Source organism: Kryptolebias marmoratus, linkage group LG7 (genome assembly GCF_001649575.2).
Source record: "Kryptolebias marmoratus isolate JLee-2015 linkage group LG7, ASM164957v2, whole genome shotgun sequence".
NCBI lineage: Eukaryota > Metazoa > Chordata > Actinopteri > Cyprinodontiformes > Rivulidae > Kryptolebias > Kryptolebias marmoratus.
In genome coordinates, this window is record NC_051436.1 from 22,435,899 (window position 1) to 22,451,237 (window position 15,339).

A 15,339-nucleotide genomic window follows, 5' to 3' on the forward strand; every position below is an offset into this window, starting at 1 on the left:
AATGTATGAATATAATATACAAGTTTCACTTTTTAAATGGAATTACTGAAATCAATCTACTTTTTCATGATATTCTAATTTTATGACCAGCACCTGTATTATGTGTTTCAGTTGGCTCAGTGTGTTTTAAAAGGCTGGCATCTTCGAAAGACGACACTTTCTGTTTGAAGGATGTTGATGTTGGTCTCTGTCTGCATCTTTGAAACATGTCTGTGTGTCTTATAAGCCCATGGGGGCTGGGCACCTTTTATGGTGTATGGCACAAAATAAACCAACTATATTAACTACATATCAGGTCTTTTAGGTAATCTAGAATTTTTTGTTATTCAGATTTTTATTGGTTTTTCTTTTTTTTTTAACATTACAAACAACAACCACAGCACAGACTAAACAACGCAGCATGTTTATATTCTCTTCTTCTTCACATAAACACTGTTACTGTTGTATAAAAAGCAGAATCCTCTTCCACACATGCTCATATGCTTCCTGTCGATCACATTATTTGGTTATCAATAATTGGAAGGATGTGATCTCAGTCAGAATCTTTATCCACTCTCTATAATCTGGCCTTTCCATTTGTGGAGAATCACCTTCGCCATGGCATTAAATCCACTTCCCTCTGTTTCTATCGAAAAGTTTTCATTTATTTATTTATTATTTTATTTAGTTTTCTTTTCAGGTTAATTAGTACAGTTACTTCTCAATAATTCATGACTTTAATTTAACAGTTCAGACAGCCTATAACGCATCCAGCGGTTTACAGGGGAACAAATCTAATGTTTGTTATTTTCTGCAGCATTGTAAAACCTTGTGCAGCCTCAATAGAGGAAATGGCCAAGTTCCACACAGACTCATACCTGGAACATCTGCACAAAATCAGCCAGGATGGAGACAATGACGACCCTCAGTCAGCTGATTATGGCCTTGGTGAGAAAAGCAAACTCTTCTTTTTCTTTTCCTTTTCAGGGATCGCCACAGCGAGTCATCCTCCTCCATCTAACTCTGTCCTCTGTCCTTACTCCACCTGCCATCATGTCCTCTCTAACAACATCCATGCATCTCCTCTGTCTTTTTCCTGGCAGCTGCCTCTCTAACATCCTTCGACCAATATACCCACTGTCCCTCTGCACATGTCCAAACCATCTCAGTCTGGTCTCTCTAACTTTATCTCCCAGTCGTTCAACCTGTGCGGTACCTCTGATGACCTCATTCCTAATCCTATCCATCCTTGTCACTCCCAAGGAGAACCTCGACATCTTCAGCTCTGCCACTTTCAGTTCTGTCTCCTGTCTTTTTGTCAGTGACATTGTCTCCAAACCACACAACATAGCTGGTCTCACCGCTGTCTTGGAAACCTTTCCTTTGACCTTTGCTTCCACCCTTTTCAACAGAGCAAACAAGAAGGGGTTCAGAGCTGATCCTTGATGCAGTCCCACCTCTACATTGAAGCCATCTGTCACTCCTACAGCACACCTCACCACTGTCCTGCTGTCCTCATACATGTCCTGTATCTGTCTAACATACTTCTCTGCCACTTCAGATGTCCTTCTTTTCTGACCCTCTCTGTACTTCTCCATCAGCATCTTTAAAGCAAAGATGGCATCTGTGGAGCTCTGTCTTGGCATAAAATCATCCTGCTGCTCACAAATAGTCACCTCTTGTCTAAGTCTAGCTTCCACAGCTCTCTCCCAGATCTTCATCGTGTGGCTTATCAATTTCACTCCCCTGTAGTTGCTACAACTCTGTACATCACCCTTGTTCTTAAAACATGGTACCAACACACTTCTCCTCCATTCCTCAGACATTTTCTCACTCTCAAAAATGCCATTGAATAATCAAGTCAAAAATTCCACTGCCATCGCTCCCAGACATTTCCATACCTCCACTGGTATGTCATCAGGTCCAACTGCCTTCTTCTTCATTCTTTTCAAATCTTTCCAAACCTCATCCTCTTTAATCTTTTCCACTTCCTGGTCCACATATTCTATGACCTCTACTCTTCTTTCCCTTTCATTCTCTTCAGTCATCAGCTCCTCAAACTACTCCTTTCATCAGCCCATCACGCTCTCTTTGCTCGTTGGAACATTACAGTTTCTATCTTTATCAAGTCTAACCTGCTGCACACCCTTTCCAGCCTGATCCCTCTCTTGAATATTAATTGATTGTTTTTGTTCTTTATTTGTTGTTTTTCCTTTATTGTTGCTAATTTAATGTTGTTTTGGTTTATCTTCTTTTCTAAAATACTTATGAAAAAGTGTTGAAACAATCAAAAACTGCAAAAACAAAATGCTTTACTCTTTGACCATTTGAGGGATACTGGACTGTAGAATAGTTAGTGTTGTTCTGTATTCAGCTTTCATGTTTTTCACATCAGACATAAAACTTTGCATTAGTTCAAATGGTGAAAGGAAAAGACATATCTGTTTGTGACCACCAGAGGCCAGCAGTCTCTCACTTGTTTTAAAAAATAAGCCCTAGATTACATTTATTTTCTGCTTTTTAAATATTTGTATTCAGGCAACAATGTATTTTTAAAAACTTGAGACCATTTTTTTAAAAAATTTTTCTGACTTCAATTTTTTTCTTTTGCTTGACTGTGTGAAAGTCCACTTGCTGCAGCACTTTGCATTTCTAACTTTAGAGATTCAGTTTGTCATCAACTATTCCCACTGACACTCCTCCATTTGTGTTGTACATACCTTTTATCTTGTTCCAGAAACAAAGTTCTTCTGCTTTAAAACGTTTCTTTCTGTCTTCTCCCTCTCCAGTCTTACTATAGTTGATCTTTTCTCACTTTTTTTGGGGTTAACAACTCTTATGTTTGCGTTTATTCCTTTTCCATTTCTTGTCTCCACATTTTTCTTTGTCTCTTTGTTTATCACAGTTCTTTACAAGGATATGACATATCCTGTGCACAGAAAAGAAACTGAAGCCAAAAACAGAAATTTCTCTAACAAAATACATAAGGGTTGAAACCCATTTTCCAATAGTATAGTTTGATACTTTGACTATATTAAGTATTGTAGTTCAGTAGTCAAAGCTACTCTGGACTGTAATGAAGTGTAATGAACATTAATTGTTGTTGCTGTTTTCTTCCCTCTCCTCCCAGGTTATGATTGCCCGGTGATGGAGGGCATATTTGACTATGCAGCAGCAGTAGGGGGCGCTACAGTGACAGCAGCTCAGAGTCTGCTGGACCAAAAATGTCAAGTGGCCATTAACTGGGCAGGAGGGTGGCACCACGCTAAAAAGTAAAATGTTTTAGACATAAACATAAGCATTCAGATGGCTTTATTCGTCATTTTTTTTGCTCTCTGCATTAATATTGTTAAATCACTTTTGTCAGACAAAACAGTGTTTGATTTCACAGGTGACTTTAGTGAAATGAAAGGTTGCTGTAAAGTATATAAAAAATGTGAATTATCTAAATCAATTTCTTTTAGTGTGATGAGAATTGCTTCTTTCAAATGTTTGTAGCTTTCATAAAATTTCCACTCTTCAGGTTGTGAATACCACAGAATGAGTCATTTTCTGTAAACACAACAAACACGAGCCTGATTAAAGGCTCATCAAAGTTCAGTTTGTGTGACAGTGTTTGTGCTGCTCCTGTTAAGGGAGGCCAGGTGATGTAATACAGCAGCGTATCTGCCAGCATGCTACATGGAGCAGCTACGTACTGCTCTGTTTGCATGTAGCTGATACTGGTCTGCTTTTTGTCCACAATCTCGTTTAGATCCAAATGATGATAGATGGATGGGATAGGGTAGAGCTTTTCTAGACAGATTTATTAAAACTCTCAGAGAGTAATCATTGGATGCACATCTACACCTGATTAACTTTTGGAGTCAGCCTGATTCAAGATGGCTGTCACAACTAATCAACCTTAGTAAACACAAAACATTTGAAGCAGCAGCCCTGTCAAGCATTTTTGGCTGCAGACCAAACTGTTTTCAACATGGCAAATAAAATTTGTACTTTAATATAATAAAGTATATTTGTTTTGTTTTTAGGGACGAAGCCTCAGGTTTCTGCTATGTGAACGATGCTGTGCTGGGAATCCTGAAGCTGAGAGAGAAATTTGACAGAGTACTCTATGTAGACGTTGACCTGCATCATGGAGATGGTATGTTTCAAACTGTCCTGTCCTGTCCTGAGGAATACAAAATCTTTTTTATGTTCAACCTGGAGTTTATTTGGCTATGATTACCTTTTCTGTCCTCAAAAGCATATTTAATCTGCATTTACAAGTTGATATCCAGAAACTTCACCTCTCTTTTCTTGCTATAGGTGTTGAAGAGGCCTTCAGCTTTACATCAAAAGTTATGACGGTTTCTCTGCACAAATTTTCTCCTGGTTTCTTCCCTGGTCTGTCCCTCCACATAGTTCAGAAATGATATTTTCTCAAAAGACAATCTGAGACCGTGTTACATTAGTGTGTGTGTGTGTTCAGGCACAGGGGACCTTTGTGACACAGGGCTGGGGAAAGGCCGCTGGTACACTGTGAATGTCCCATTCGAGGACGGCATCAGTGATGACAAATATTACCAAGTTTTTACCAGGTACACACCCACTCACAAGTTCACAATCACCTCATTGTAAAAGGTCTGAGGAGTTTACCAGTTGAATGTTTGTCTTCTTTTTCCCTGATGACCCAAAAATGTTCAATTGTTGTGTCTTAAGCTGAAAATTTAGAAACTGAGCAATTTGTGAAAAATCAAACCTAAATTTGTTCTACTGCCTGTTGGTCACAGTCAACCACTGTACTGAATTAGACTCTTACAGTCAACTGGCTGAGATATCTGATTATCAAGCAAACATAAATCAGGATTTTTAGTCAGCGCTAAAACATATTGTATACTAAAAGTGATTCAGTCTTAGTTTTTAAAGTGTTTGAAGAAAACCCTTTTGTGAGTAGTCGTGTTTTAAACTAAGAGGTTATTTTAGGGTTCTGTAGATCGACTCTTACCAGAACTCTGTTCACCTCAAGGACTTGTGGTGACAGCTCATAAATTTCTGTAATTGTCACAGTGTTTCAGGTCTTTTAGGCCCTCTCATGCAATTAAAAGATGTTCAGATGTGAAATCAAACAGTATCTATAATCTTATGGAAATGTAAGTAACTTGAGAAGCTACTTCTACTCTTTTTCTTTTGACTTGCCAAGGTGAATACTGGAACTAGCTATAAGTAGAAGGTCTCTGACATATGATTGGTAGTTTTATTTAGTATAAAGACTGACTGATTAGGGCTTGCCAGTGACCAATCCCGATGTAATTTTCTTTTAGAAATCAGGGCAACTATACATTACAATGTACCAGACACAATGGGCCAATGCTTACGGCTCTAATAACCACAATAGTTAGAAAAGCATAATGTTTAGGAACAACTGATTAGAAACACTGGAATTCTATGTGGGGAAAAAACACCAACTATTTTATTTCTTTACATAGCCTGCTGCTCATATCTGTAGTGTTTAAAAGACTACACCAGTGGTTCAAATTCTACAGAAAGTTATTCATTCCAATCAGTTGTGTCAAAGCATAGAAACATCTAAACATGCAGGATAGTGGCCCTTCAGGACTAGGATTGGTCACCACTGGACTAGACAGACCATCTAACCCATAGACTGCAAACACATTTAATTAAAAAAGAATAGTAGTGAAGTGTAAAGTTAACATGTTTTGGTGGATAAGAACTGCATGAAGCACATTGACAAAAGGCAGGAGAGTCAATCTTATTGACATTGTGTTGCATATGCAGCAGATGTGCCTGTTTGTTTCAAATCATTTTATACACATTGACTGTTGCTGGTGTAGATTCTCAGTCATCCAGGCCATGATAAATTCAAAAAATAAAAAACAGTTTTTATCTTAAAGCACTATAAACTGGTAGCAACTCTTTCACATTTGATATAATCTGAGAAACATCAAAAACTTGACTTTGTTTTGAAACTGAAATAATAAATAATTTATTTGTTTGATCTTGCTTCACTGCTTAACTCAGGTCCAACCATACAAACTGACTGGACCAACATTCAAGATAGCTTGATTTCTCAGTCTACTGATTATTAAGCTGACTTTTTTTTATCATTATTTTTTTAAATAATTGGCATCAGCTACGTTTTTTTCATACTAAACCAAATAAATGACAGACTCATCCGTGTTTTACATTACTTTTGACTCTTGGCCCTTTTGTCAATTCACTTCCTGCAACGAGGATGTCTTTCACTTTTATCTTTTCAAAGCTTAGATCTTTAAACATTATGATATAAAATGTTATTTTAAGAGAGAAATTTACTTTCAGAACTGCATTTGCATCAAACCTCAGGACTAAATCACCAGAATCACTAAAATTACAGCCATGCACTGTTTTTTGTTTTTGTTTTTGTTTGTTTGTGTTTCTTATCTAATAGAATATAAGGTGTACAAATATTAAATAGTTAATAATAGGGTTGCACCAAAATTTTATTGTTATCACAATATCATATTGCACAATATAAATATCTCAAAGTATTACAATAAATTGCAAACCCAAACTGGATGCCAATAACCTATTTGGCAATCAGATGGATCTCCACCATCCCAAATTCCCACATCTGATTTATTTAGATGAATGTAGCTGAAATGCTAAAACTAAATACTAAAGAAAGAATAAAGAGAGGCTTGTAATGACAGTAGAAAAATATGTGTTTATAATATTCTAATTGTTTGTTTTCCTAACATTGTTCAATTATAGTTTTAATAATGACTCAAAAATAAATGAGAAAAGAATATCTGCTTTTTTGGATTGCCTAATTTCTAATAATTTGCATCAGAACTGGCCACTGAAAAACCTCCGTTCTTCTGATTCAACTTGTTTTGTCACCTTGTTCTCCAGCGTGATACAGGAGGTGTGGGCGCAGTTCAACCCTGAGGCAATCGTGATGCAGCTGGGCGCCGACACCATCGCAGGAGACCCCATGTGCTCCTTCAACATGACCCCTGTGGGGATGGGCAAATGTCTGCAATATGTCCTGCAGTGGCAGCTACCTACACTGTTGCTGGGAGGAGGTACTCTCTAATTGTTCTGCCCTGATGCTGTTTTGTGTGTCATATATCTGTGTTGTCTTTATGAACTTATATGTAGAAATCAAATGTCAGTAGTTCAATATATCTCTTGAGTGTGTGAATTTTCTTTGAGTTTTAAGGCACACACATAGTCTCTTACACACACAGCGCTCTGTTCCAGACTCCTCAGCCCTCGGCCAGATGATAGCTGTTAATTATACAACACAATGAAGCCATTTTACTCAACTACAATCCAACCTCTCTTCCTTTCTCTCCCTCCCTCTTTGCCCTACATACTTTCTCTCTGCGTTGTCCTTTTCTTCCTTTTATTTCTTGTCATTTTCTTGACTTTTACTCAAATCCACCTTCTTCATTCTTGACTCTTTCAGTGTTTGATGTGTGTCAAAGAAAACTAAGAAGGTTTTAACCTAAAATGGTATTTCTTGCCGCCTTTTGAATATGATGCAGTGCACCTCATCAGTCTATTTCTCGTCAGTTCTATTATAACTGACTATGTTTTACAGTCCTCCATAAACTTTGCAGCATCAAAATTTTGTGTAATCGTCTGTTTATGTCACATCAGGAGGATATAACTTGGCTAATACGGCTCGTTGTTGGACATACCTGACAGGAGTGGTGCTGGGAAAGACTCTGTCCTCTGAAATACCAGACCATGAGGTACGACAGTGCACAAAAACTCCACAATAACTTACATTTACATATTCCTACATGAATACAAACGTAATCATTCATTTTACTGTCACATACACACACACTCATGAAACCTGCCTGCTGAGTCACCTGTCTAATCAAAGATGCCCATTTTCTCAATAAGGGGGCTTGTGTTTACAATTCCTCTCTGTTTGCTGTGCTAAAACACAGGCTCAAGCTTTCATGTAGGGCTATAAGGTCAATTTAAGGGTGTTTATATTGTAAAATGGGGTAACTATTGGGCTGATCTAGATTAAGTGGCAGAACTAATTCTGCTTTCAATTAATTAAGCAAACAAGAGCCAAGGTTTTAGCCAATCAGAGCAAAGCATGTTGTGCTTTCCAATGCACGGTACTTTGTTGCTATATTTAGCAAGTTTTCAGACCCCTGTTGAAAAAAGCTGCTAGAGATTTTTTGGTGTTTTTAAAGACTTTTGAAGACTGAAGTGAAAGCAAGTATTATTCTTTCCAATGAGCAGCAGGTGCTGGAGTGGTCACCTTCTCTGTCCCAAGGCACTCATAAGCGTCTCAGATCTTCCATATGGTCCTTTCAGCTGCAGTCAGAGCAGGAGAGATTCACCCCACCGCATCCAGATGGTGCAGTTGATGCTGACTGATCGACGGCAGGATGTAAATGTAAAATTTACTCTGTCTAAGATAAGTCACTGGACTGAAATTACTTTTGCCATTCCCAAGCATGAATAAAAGTGGAGGGTTGGAACTGTGACATAAAAAAGACAAGAATTAACAAAAGACAATTTATTTGTAGTTCTAAACATTTTTAGGCTGTCTTTTGTTGACTTTTTGTCTCTCCCCCGAATTACCCATTTCAGTAGTTGGTGTTGCTGTTTGCACTTAAATATGTGCAAAATTTTTGTAAATTGTAAATCCTAATGAAACAGAAGGTTAAACTTTTACTGTTTATTATAGTGCAGGTTTCCAGGAGAAGGTACCAATATTTCCAGGAGTCTGAGGGAGGAAAGTGGAGAAGTTGGAATGAGTTGGATTGAGAGAAGGACAGGCAGTGCAGGTGAAATACTTGGTGAGCTTGGTTTGGTTTCAGTTGAAAGTTCACCGAGGGAATTGCGGGGGAAAACCAGGATGGGGTCCAACCAAGAGTGAGGGCCGAAGAGCATGGGATGGGTTCACAGGACAAGGAAAATTCTGTTAGAGGTTCACAGGATAACACTAAGAATGCTGCAAAGGGGGACACAGAAATTATTCTTCGTAGTAGTTCAAAGCTCACAACTTTTCACTAAGGAATAATGTGAATTTTTTATCGATTAACTTTTAGCACTCCAATGATGAGTGTAGCTTCAGCTCGGTCTTAAAAATCCCACAGTAATCAGTTGCAAATATGAACCAGCTGGGAAAGTGCAGGCAGGAGAACCAGCCTTGTCCAGCTGATGAAAACTGTCTCTTGGACTCATCCTGAAAAATGGGCAAATTAGTGGAGAAAAAACACTGAATCCTGACAATACCCTAATTCCCTAATTATTGCCACCTGGCAACTCAGGACATTTATCTGGGTGGTCATGGCAAAATGTGATCATAAGATCTGGGTTCAAAATGAAAGAGCGTGGGATCCAGGATTGCTCTTTAGGACCATAACCATCCCAGTTGACAAGGTAGTGGAGGCCACAGCCTTTATGTTGGCCATTAATGATCTGGCGTACTGTATAAGCAGGATGGTCATCAATGAGTCGGGCAGGAGGTGTGGGAGCAGCCAGGGAGCATAATGCGCTGGTGGTAATTGACTTTAACTGAGAAATGTATAAAGTAGGGTAAATCCTCATGGAGGAGGGAAGTTTAAGACAGCCTGTTGTTGGAATGATGATGCTCTCTATTTCAAATAGACTAGGGAATTTAGGAGACAACTTCCTGGTAGTAACCTTTAAAGGAACATCCCTGGAGAAAAGCCAAAAAAGTGAATTGGGCTCCCCAGTCCAGGCGTGCACTGGGGAGCTTGGGTTCTTCTCTTGTTGGCCCACCTCTTGTTCTGCTTAGCTGTCCTTAACGTGGTCTGTTTCCAAACACGTTTACATCTTTGAAGGTGATGTTGGACGGAGGGAAGAGTGATCTTGGTTTCTTGTAAGGGGAGTAAGAATTTGGTATATCAGAGCTGCCTGGAATGGCTAAAGTTGAGTGGCGATGGAAGTGAGTGTATTATGCGCATACTCTCTCCAGTGTAGGTGAGTACTTCAAGTGGTTGGGTTGTGATAGATTACACACCTGAGAACATCCTCCAACTCTTGGTTGACCTTTTCGGTTTGACCATTTGACTGGTGGTGGAAGCTTGACAAGAGACCTTTACAGACTCTGAAGGCTCTGCAAAAGGCCTTTCAAATTAATTGGGGTCCTCCTATCCAAAACAATGTCTGGCAGAATGCCATACAGGTGAAAAAATGAGGAGGACCAGCAATTGGGCTGTTTCCATGGCTGTGGGCAGTTTAACCAGAGGAACATAATGGGCTGCCTTGGAAAATCTATCAACTATGGTTAGTGTGACGTTGTTTCCTTCTAAAGGTAGCAAGCCCGTGATGAAATTCAGGGAGATGTTAGCCCATAGACAGTGGGAATATATAATGATTAAGGTTGACCAGCCAGGCTTGGTTCCCAGACTTACTCTGAGTACAGGCGTAGCATGCTGACACACATTCCTTAGTATCATTACCAAGCATGGGCCATCAGAAAGAATAGAAGGAGGCTGATGGTGCTATTAATCCCCAGATGATAGGTAAACTTAGAGTCACGGACCCACTGGAGGACTTTGACTCATGTGGATGTGGGAACAAAGAAATAATTGGGAGGACCACCTACAGAATCTGTTTCAGATTCCTGGACGTTCTTAATAAGGTTCCCAATTTCCCAAATAAACTTACCAACAGTGCTTGTGGAGGGCATAATATATTCTTGGGAATCCGGATACTTAGAACTGGAGAACTGGCAAGAGAGTGCATTCGGTTTCACATTGCGAGAGCCAGGACAGCAGGTGATGGCTAATTAAAAGCAGGCAACAAACAGAGACCAGTGGGCCTGTCTGGAGTTCAGATGTCTGGCAGATTGTTGGTAGGACAGCTTCTTGTTGTCAGTTCATACGATTAACAGATGTTTCGCTTTTTGCAGTGAGTGTCCTAATGGCTAGGAGTTCTCGGTTGCCCACATCATAATTCTTCTCCTCTGGACTGTTTCAAAAACCTCAGGATTATTGCATCACAATCCCTGTTACCTAGCCCAGCCCCTCACCTAGCAACCTAAGTGGAGCTCCACCCCCTTTCATTACAAAAAGACCATCACATTTGTTCTGCTGGTTTTACCGCTGAACAATGTCTGCTGGAAAAGGAAAATGTTTTATTGTCGGCTGCAGTATAGAACATGTGCATGTTCTCCCAGTCACGGAGCACAGAGCTGCGTGGCTTCATTTTATTTTAGATGGCAATGTCCCCGCAATATTTCCAAAGAAAGTTATAGTTTTAAGTTATAGAACAGCTCACCTGTCCCAGAAACACGCCTCTGTTGAAGTCACGGCAGGTTTGTCTAAATTAACATTAGAACTATGTTAATAAAAGACAAAAAAAGTTGGAAAATAAAATAAAACTGATCTTTAGCAGGCAGCTGTCCGGTCACTTTTTGGGTTTGGAGGAGGAGGAGGCAGCAGAGGCGTCTGACTAAACTGACGCTGCTGCTGCTGGCCGGGCTGATCCTGGCCATATTCTATTCGTTTTTTCTATTTTTTTTTTTTTTTTTTTGTGAATTAAAAAAGATATAAATGTGCGTCAGATCCGCAGTGTTTAATCCTTCAGAGAGTTTTTATGTTTTGAAATAGAACACAGAGTTGGGGGCGTGGCCAACAGCAGCTAATTTGCATAAAAGGGATGTAACCCAAAAACTGCTCATTCTGAAATGAGTTCAAAACAGGCAGAACTGATCAGGTGAAATCTCAATATCTCAGAATGATTTTGTGTATTAAATGTAATGAACATGTTTTGTATAGTCCACAGACCTATCCTGACTTGTTCAAGGAAGCATAATAAGTCCCCTTTAAGTCTGTGCTGTTTTAAAATAAAAAAAAATAAAATAAAATCCTGACAGAGACTCTTCCTCTTCCTTTCAGCACATAGCTGCAGAGCTGTGAAGGCAGCTTCTCAATACCACTTGAGGAATGTTCTTAGTGCATGACATGTTTGTGAACTGCTGCACACAAATTAGTGTGGAGTAGTGGAGACATTCCGTCTATTCATTTTCTTCCGCTTATCTGGGGTCGGGTCGTGGGGGCAGCAGCTCTACTCTGAGCGCTCCCAGATGACCGAGCTTCTCACCCTATCTTTAGGGAGAGCCCAAACACCCTGCAAAGAAAACTTGTTTTGGACGCTTGTATCCTTGGTCTCGTTCTTTCGGTCACTACCCAAAGCTCGTGACCATAGATGAGGGTAGGAACGTAGATCGACCGGTAAATCGAGAGCTTTGCCTTTTGGCTCAGCTCTCTCTTCACCATGACAGACCTGTACAGCGCCTGCTTCACTGCAGACGCTGCAACAATCCGCCTGTCGATCTCCCGCTCCATTTTTCCCTCATTTGTGAACAAGACCCCGAAATACTTAAACTCCTCCACATGGGCCAGGACCTCTTCCCCGACCCGGAGAAGGCACTCTACCCTTTTCCGGCTCAAGACCATGGCCTCGGATTTGGAGGCACTGATCCTCATCCCGGCCGGTTCACACTTGGCTGCGAACTCATCCAGCGAAAGCTGGAGATCACGATTTGATGAAACCAGGCATTATCAATGACAATTTCATCAGACAAAATCATGAAACGGACTGTTTTGGAAGTTTCATTATACAGTTTTTTGCTGAATCAGAGATTCTGTGGCATTTTTGTCTTGCAAGATCTTTGTGGCACCAGATCTCATTACATCAGTATTTAAATGTAAGGAAAGAAAGTGCAAAAGAGATATAAAATACCTGTATGAGATCTCTAAATAGGCAACAGATAACATGATTTAAAACTTGCATTTTCAGAGTTTGGAGTGAGGAGAATTCAGTTCAAAATATTTAATCAGTTAAGGAAAAATGTTTCACAGTGTAATAGAACATTAAATTTCAACAGCTGTAGTGTTTAATACTGCTAAAAGAGTAAAATAATTAATAGAAAACTACATGGGACAAAATATTGTTGTGATCTTTGGTTAATTTGTCTTGCAGCCACAAATAAAATTCTGCTGGAAAAAAAATATGTATTTATACCTGTAGATCCATGCTGCTAGCATCTTTAGGTCTGGACTCAACATCAGTGGACTTTTTGTTGACTGATCCATTTGTGAAAATGAAATCTCCTGCCCCCTGAACGTCTCTCTACAATTTGAATGTAATGAATCTTGACAATTTCATCTTGGAAGATGATTGCATCATCAAAGAAAAGAAAAAACATTGATTATTAGAAAAACCTGACAATTCAGGATATTTATGTAGACAACTAAGCTCATTTTATAGACAAGTTTTCATAGTTTTGGTGTTTTGGTGTCTTTGTAATTCTTGTTTTGCTTTGGTTGTCTGTTGGTTTCTGTGTTCATGCCTTGTCACCATTCTCCTCCCCAGTATTCTCCAGTCATGTCTGCCACACCCATCTCCACCTGTCAGTAATTGTTATCACTCACCTTGTTATTCCTCAGCCTTTAAAACCCAGTCATCTTCTCCACCACCCCGCCGGATCATTGTTGTGTTACTGCTGGACTCTGTACAATCGTTGCCCTGCCTAGCTTTGCCAAATCTTGCCTCTTGTGGATGTTTTGTTATTTTGTTTTTGCTGCCACGCCAGCTTTTGTTTTGTTTGCATTTTATTTTAATAAATTAGTTTAGGTTTTCGACATGATTCTGCGTTCTGGGTTCGCCTCTGTCTCCCCGCCTTATGACAGAAATAACTTGTATGAATCTAGATCTGACCTGATGATTTAACCCCATATCATAATACTGCACCCACAGGCCTGTAAAGTAGGCACAAGGCATTATGGGAGCCTATAGCAATAGTTCTGTGAAAAGAGTATGAACAGTTATCTTACCTGTTGTAGATAACTCTTTGAATGAAGAGACCGTTTCTGACCTGACTGATGAGCCAGTGGCTACACTTGAGTGGGATTAAGACCAAAGTGGATTGTTGTTGTCTTAAAAAAACTACATTTTCAAAGGTTTCATGGTGGCTCATGTAAACACTAGTTTTTAAAACTTTACATTGCCATCACTTTCATACTACGTAGGTATTTACATTCTGTGGTTATTTGCAAGCTCTAATAATGGCATTAGCAGATAACTGTACCACTTCCAGTGCAGCCTTGGTCACTTCTAGCAGGAATATCATACTAGTTCGGTTGGACTAACTATAACCAACCATCCTTTTCATCCTTTGTTTGCTTTTTACTTTTTCAAAACTTTATTCTGTTATAGTTTGCAAAAACAAAAAGGTTGTTTCTATTTATTATTTTACACAAGTTGTAACCTTTTGGGCAACAGGGCTTTCAAATAGGAATCAGTAGGTCCATCTGTTCTCCTTCTTCCTGTATTCTCTGTAACACAAAGAGACTAATTTTTTTTCCCCAGCAACTGGTTTTCAGACTTCATCTTGGTCAAATGTAATGAATCGCTGTGAGTGCCTGTGTGTGTGTGTGTGTGTAATCTGAGTGAGATGAAGGTACCTTTTGTTTCTGGTTCTAAATAACCTTTGACCTCATTAAGAAAATCACTCACTAAAAACAAAGCAACTATCAGTGCGAACAGCTGCTGTATATGATGAACACAGGGAGGCACACACACACAAACACACTCGTTTTTCTTATGAAACAAAGTAAAATAACAGCTTTTCTTTGATGAACATGACAGTGTGTATGATTTCTTTAAATTGAAGGGATGTGTGTTTATTAAGGTGATGTTTCAGTGCTACTCACCCACAGAAATGTGTGTGTTGGTGTGTGTGTGTTTGGGGCTCAGTCTACACTCGATAAGAGGGGCATTATTCACTATGACCAGCCAAAGCTGAAGTCCCAGCGACATGGGAAACAAAAACTACCTTTATAGCCCTGTGTGTGTGTGTGTGTGTGTCTCAGCCCTTCTGCTCTACTGTATGAATGAACACATTCATTACAGTCAGATAATGCACTGGCCTGTTTTATGGGATTTTCATGTTTCACCATCTGATTAATTGCTGCCACTGTGTATGAAACAAATGTTAGTCAAACAGGAAACTGTTGAAGATGCTCAAGTAAAGCTGGACTAAATTTTGTTTTAATTGTGTTGCTACATTTAAAATACACTCACTGACTCACTCACCCAGAAAAAGCTTGGGTTTTAAAATGAAACGGCACATGTTGAAAGATCACATAACTGTATTGTAATGATTACAATATCGGATCAAACAAACAATGGAGTTGGCACTAAAGGCACGGTTCTGATCTCAAGTCAGTAAGGTGAGGAACCTCCTCGAGCCTGGATACAAGTGACAGTTTGGTGCCGCAAATTGGCCCAAATTTTTTTTTTTTTTTTTTTTTTCCTGCTCCTGGTGGAAGGCGGACGTGTTTCTTTTCTCTCTGTCTCCTCGGG

The 15,339-nt window shown here is 39.5% G+C and overlaps 1 protein-coding gene across 3 annotated transcripts in view; it reads left to right on the top strand.

Annotated features, from left to right (window-relative positions):
* The window catches only part of hdac8 (histone deacetylase 8), a 72,382-nt gene that overhangs the window by 8,117 nt on the left and 48,926 nt on the right, over positions 1–15,339 (top strand). Inside the window, exons 3-10 of one of the 3 annotated variants that reach the window (XM_037976586.1) lie at positions 797–927; positions 3,110–3,251; positions 4,011–4,123; positions 4,288–4,365; positions 4,451–4,559; positions 6,874–7,046; positions 7,627–7,721; positions 8,233–11,497. In XM_037976586.1, the coding sequence (XP_037832514.1) occupies positions 797–927; positions 3,110–3,251; positions 4,011–4,123; positions 4,288–4,365; positions 4,451–4,559; positions 6,874–7,046; positions 7,627–7,721; positions 8,233–8,370 (979 nt within the window). In that variant the 3' untranslated portion in view covers positions 8,371–11,497. Of the gene's footprint in view, positions 1–796; positions 928–3,109; positions 3,252–4,010; positions 4,124–4,287; positions 4,366–4,450; positions 4,560–6,873; positions 7,047–7,626; positions 7,722–8,232; positions 11,498–15,339 lie in introns of those variants that run through there. The other 2 variants (XM_037976587.1, XM_037976588.1) reach the window with 2 other exon arrangements.